Below are 5,930 nucleotides of genomic sequence, written 5' to 3' on the forward strand. Positions count from 1 at the left end.
ACCGGTTTTTGTTCTAAAAAACTTAACCGAATCGAAACCGATCGATTTGAACTGGTTTCTTTTTTTTTTTAATTTTGGTTTGGTTGCTTTTTTTTGTCACCCCTAATAATTATATATAATAATATAAATAAAATTATTTACCATTATTTGTCTGAGATTTTTTTTAATAGAATGATTAAAATGATATTGTAAAAAAAACCTAATAATACCATACTTTTCAAATAATATTTTTTACTATTATTAGTGATTGGTTTGCTGTCAAAGTTGTTTTTTTTTTTTTTACTATTCTTAGGAGTTTGTTTCTTTTACCCTAGTCTACAGGAGTTTGTTAGTTACTATCATTTCTTTAAAAAGGAAACTCATATGGAAAAGGAAAAATTGATTAAATACAAAAAATTATAAAATTACATAGAGTTTTTATTTATTTGAACGATTGAGTTTAATTTTAACTTAATAAAATATAATTAATTACAGGTAAAACAAGTACTTATCAATCATTATAAGTATATTATAAAACATATTAATTATGAGTTCAGCAAAGATTTGTGCTGATTTCTTGTCTCTTCTAAACTACATGTGACAAGATAGAAAAAACATCTAAATGCTAATGATTCTTTAATATATGACTATGCAAGTCATTTATCTTATTTAAATACATTAATTTAAATCAAACTTAATTTTAAATTATTGGATTCTAATATAATTGTGTTTTAAAACACTTAGGTAGCTTCCTTGTTGGACCCGAAACTGGTTCATGAACTGAAATAATCTATGCGAATAACGTTTTCCCACAAAAAGAAGAACGACTTGCTTTTTTAGCGACAATCATGCCTCCTTCGACCTCACCGATGACACCACCTGTGAGTGCTGTTTGCCAGTAACATCACCTCCTTGTCCCTATGTGTATATAGAAAGACAAACTTGCCAAGCATAAAAAAGAAGAAGAAGAAGTCATACTATATATTTCCTGCCTTCCTTCTCGACGATATTTCTCTATCTGAAGCAAGCACCATGTCCAAGTCACCAGAAGAAGAACACCCCGTGAAGGCCTTCGGGTGGGCTGCTAGGGATCAATCTGGTCATCTTTCTCCCTTCAACTTCTCCAGGAGGTGGTCGCTTGTTTCTCTATCTCCATTTTTTTGTATTTATTTTTCATTTGGATATATCATAACTATGTATATGCATATGTGTAGGGCTACTGGTGAAGAGGATGTGAGGTTCAAGGTGCTATACTGCGGGATATGCCATTCTGACCTTCACAGTATCAAGAATGACTGGGGCTTCTCCATGTACCCTTTGGTTCCTGGGTAAGTTCATATCTCTCTCTCGCTCTCTCGCTCTCTCCTTTCTTCCCGTATTTACGTTTACTTTTGAGTATACAAGTGTTTGTAAATCTTACTAAAATATAGAGTAAGAAATTAGATCTGTTCAGAAAAATAGTAAGAAATCAGATCTGTCTTAACTAAAGGAAAATAAAAAAAACACGTTTATATGGATTATAATAATTATGGGAATTGTTTTTGGTCGAGGTGTTTAATTTTTTTTAAAAAATTCTTAAAAATGGTCGAAAATTACTAAATTAGATCTGAAATTAATCACAGAAACTTGTTATAAATACTCGTACCTACTGTAAGCTCAGTTCTCCACTGATTTTTCAAGTATGATTTTCCCTCATCGGTAATTAACTGGTTCCTAGGCTATCCCTCGTCAACCATTGTTATCCTTTTGTTTTTCCACCCAATCTTTTTGAACTCTTTTTAGCCATGATCATGAGTTTATTAAAAATCTTCAAATTATTAGATTTTATCTATGGTAATAAAATTATTTAGTTTTAGTTAATTTGTAACGCTTGCTATGAAATGATTATTGCAGCACATTCTCATTCAAGCTAATCTCTTATTTTTCTCCCATCTAATGAATATGATCCTGGAAGGAGGAAAGCTTTTAAAATTGTAGTACATTTTAAAAATAATTAAGTGCAATTTGAATTTTTTTTCATAAAAATTAATATTTTTTAATGTTTTTGAATTAATTTGAAGTTTTTAGATTAATATTAAAAATTAATTTTAAAAAATAAAAAAATATATTATTTTAATACATCTTTAAATAAATAAAACTTTAAAAAACAACAAATATCTAAATTCTCCTAAAAAAAACCCTACCACTGTGGACCGAAAGTGATTGAAAGTGGGACATGTCGAACTTGATTCTTTCGACAAGATGCTGAACGTCCACGATGCGTCATTTATTTAATAATCCGGGGCAATTTAATTAGTCATTATCAGGCTGCAATTTAATAACCCAAGGCAGTGTTGAGATTGTGGTTATCCTCCCTCTTCTCCTCTCATGTGGTTCTTTAGTTATGATTCTTTACGATTCTAGCAATCCAAGGTTCCGGAAATGATTTAACTTAAAAATAACCCAAGGCTTCTGCCATTGCGGTGGGGTCTATTTGAACCCCTTGCAGAAGATGATAGACTGCCTTCTCCACCTAGATCTGTCTCCATTTTTAAGTGCGTGTACGTAGAGGTGATAAAGTTCCACCTTGGTAGCCTAAAATGTTGACCCTAAGAGCAATTTTCAGCAATGGTGTAAGACTAGACGAAACTTTCGTGCTGTTCAAGGAAAAGAAACTTACCTACCGGCCGGCCCTGTTCTTTTCTAGGGGTTCTTTTCTATTCTATTCAATGACACCTACCAAAAAGAAAACAATATTTCATGGTAGAAAGGATTGGAACTAGCGTGGTAGGATTGCCAAAGCTGACTTGCACACTGACCAATATTTTAAATAAGATTTTAATTTGTGTTTATTTGCAAGAAAATATATAGAAAAATATTTCGCTCAATAATTATTGGTATTATTTAATTTGATGGATATTTTTCATGAATAAAGTAGTTAATGGTGTTTTTGTTTTTTTTTAAAAAAAAACCATGTAGCATAAGTCAAATAACATCTTGACTTGATGAGGTATTATTATAGGAGTTCCTTAATAATTTAAAAGTTTGGTTAGAACATCATTACCAAGCTTGAATTGCTTATTTGTTGGACGTATTGAGTATTTTATTCTCAGAATTTTTATTATTTTTTAATATCATCACATCAAAACTATTTAAAAATTTACTATTAATTTTATATTTTAAAAACAAAAAACAATTTAAAAGGTATTTTAAAAAACAGAATCCACGGAAAACATTTAAGTCTCCTGACTTCACCATCTTTTTTTCTTTTTTCATAATTAGTGTCGCCTCAACTTGGCAAGTGCTACTAAATTAAGCAGCACTCGTCCGCAAATGAATTAACTAAGTTAGAAGTTTAATTTACGTGGACATTCAAACTAATGGTTTGATTTTTGCTAATCTAGATCAATAGCCTGTACTTTATGTTTCTAATACTGGAATGTTGGTTTGCAGGCATGAAATTGTGGGGGAAGTGACAGAAGTTGGGAGCAAGGTGAAAAAGGTTAATGTAGGAGACAAAGTAGGCGTGGGATGCTTGGTTGGTGCATGTCACTCCTGTGAGAGTTGTGCCAGTGATCTTGAAAATTATTGTCCAAAAATGATCCTGACATACGCCTCCATCTACCATGATGGAACCATCACTTACGGTGGCTACTCAGATCACATGGTCGCTAACGAACGCTACATCATTCGATTCCCCGATAACATGCCGCTTGACGGTGGCGCTCCTCTCCTTTGTGCCGGGATTACAGTGTATAGTCCCTTGAAATATTTTGGACTTGATGAACCCGGCAAGCATATCGGTATCGTTGGCTTAGGTGGACTTGGTCACGTGGCTGTCAAATTTGCCAAGGCCTTTGGGTCTAAAGTGACAGTAATTAGTACCTCCCCTTCTAAGAAGGAGGAGGCTTTGAAGAATTTAGGTGCAGACTCATTTTTGGTTAGTCGTGACCAAGAGCAAATGCAGGTAACTTCATGTCCATTTCCCATAAAATCTCAAAAAATCTTCTAGCTTGTTTAGATTGAGATAAGTTTATGTAAATTGTTTCGTTGAATCTCATATTTTACTTTAAGTTAAGAGTACGTAATGGGATGTGCAGGCTGCTGCAGGAACATTAGATGGCATCATCGATACAGTTTCTGCAGTTCACCCCCTTTTGCCATTGTTTGGATTGTTGAAGTCTCATGGGAAGCTTATCTTGGTGGGTGCACCAGAAAAGCCTCTTGAGCTACCTGCCTTTTCTTTGATTGCTGGTCAGTATAAAACCTAATTATGTACATCTAGTTATTCAATTTAATAATTGTTAACTTATGGATACTAAGATGATGGGTAAACAGGAAGGAAGACAGTTGCCGGGAGTGGTATTGGAGGCATGAAGGAGACACAAGAGATGATTGATTTTGCAGCAAAACACAACATCACAGCAGATATCGAAGTTATTTCAACGGACTATCTTAATACGGCAATGGAACGTTTGGCTAAAAACGATGTCAGATACCGATTTGTCATTGACGTTGGCAATACTTTGGCAGCTACGAAGCCCTAATTAAGGAGAAGATCCCATGTTCTCGAACCCTTTACAAAATCTGATAACATGTGTTGTTGTGATGAATAAATAGATTATCTTTGGGATTTTTCTTTAATAAACGATGGAGTGTTCTTGAAAACTTAACATCGTCAATACCCTGGCAGCTACGAAACGCTTTAGAATTGTTTGTAAGTTTGTTTCATTAGGCTGATACCATGCTCTCGAGTCCTTTGTAAGATCCATTTACGGTTGTGTGAATGCTATGAACAAATAATATGTTTGCGGTTTCTCTTCAATAAATGACTGAATGTTACTGAAAACTACGGCGAGGTTTCCCAAAGGAAACAGATTGATAAGCAGCTTTTATAAAGGCCCGATGGAGGCCTAATGTTGATGTTTTATGTCAAGATTTTCATCTTCTGATCAAAATTGAAAAAGAAAAAATATTGGGCAATTAGGATAAAGAGTTAATAATATGTTTTTTTTAAGCATGCAAAAGTTAATTTTTAAGCATGTTGCTGTATTTATAAAATAAAGAGTTTTATATTTAGTGAAAGTAGAAGAAAATAGTTAAATTATTAATAATGATCGGTGAAAGGTAATTAAAAGTTAATTTTTTAAGAGAGAAAAAGGAAAAGAAATAAAATGAAAATAAATAGCGAAATGATAATGAAGCAAAAAGATTTAGTAAAATAACATACTTTTAGGATGTTGCGGTTGAGAATCACGATATTTAATTAATGTCAAAGTTCAGAAATATGACATTTGACTAAATATTACGGTTGAGAATCGCGAAAAAATTATAATTGATGTCGTGGTTCCCAACCGTGATATTTAATTAAATTCTTATAAACTGATCGATTGTTTCATAGTAATCAGTTAATTCAACAAATTGGTTGAAAATGAGAAATAGAGGTGAGCTTCTGTGTGAATAGTAAATTTTGAAGATTCTAATTGTAGTTTGTTTTTTAGTTTACAAGTTGGATAAATATGTATATTTTTTCGCATAAAACATATTTGGACAAAATATTCATAAAAATCATAGTTTGTTTTTCAAATCAGTTGACCATTTCCAACCATTAGATAAACTGGTCGACCGGTTAAGCTAGAGAATCGGTAATTCAGTGAAGTTAATTAATTTATTTAACAAATAGCTTAGAAAATTCCTATATAGGATGTTGCCTATCTAGCTCGCTCCAACATAATATCAACACATGTGTTGGATTATTTTAAAATATTCTACTAGCACACAACCTAGCATTACAAATACATGTACATGTTCTATTATTCAATCTGACTATCCATCTAACTTTTTTTACAACACCTTATTTAATATGGGTGTTGACCTAGAACACCTGCTCCTTATAATCAAATAACATTGTAATATGATCCCTTGATCTATCTCTACTCATTGTCTAATTTGAATTGTTAGGGGGAAAATTT

The 5,930-nt window shown here is 32.5% G+C and overlaps 1 protein-coding gene across 1 annotated transcript; it reads left to right on the forward strand.

Moving 5' to 3' along the window:
- The first annotated feature begins 739 nt into the window (after positions 1–739).
- Positions 740–4,807, forward strand: LOC7465262 (8-hydroxygeraniol dehydrogenase). The gene is made up of 5 exons (XM_002322786.4): positions 740–1,109; positions 1,194–1,307; positions 3,412–3,925; positions 4,059–4,212; positions 4,297–4,807. Exons 1-5 carry the CDS (start codon positions 1,012–1,014, stop codon positions 4,503–4,505), a joined length of 1,089 nt encoding a protein of 362 aa, XP_002322822.2. The 5' UTR covers positions 740–1,011; the 3' UTR covers positions 4,506–4,807.
- The last annotated feature ends 1,123 nt before the right edge of the window (positions 4,808–5,930 follow it).

This window comes from Populus trichocarpa, chromosome 16 (genome assembly GCF_000002775.5).
Source record: "Populus trichocarpa isolate Nisqually-1 chromosome 16, P.trichocarpa_v4.1, whole genome shotgun sequence".
In the NCBI taxonomy this organism is placed as follows: domain Eukaryota; kingdom Viridiplantae; phylum Streptophyta; class Magnoliopsida; order Malpighiales; family Salicaceae; genus Populus; species Populus trichocarpa.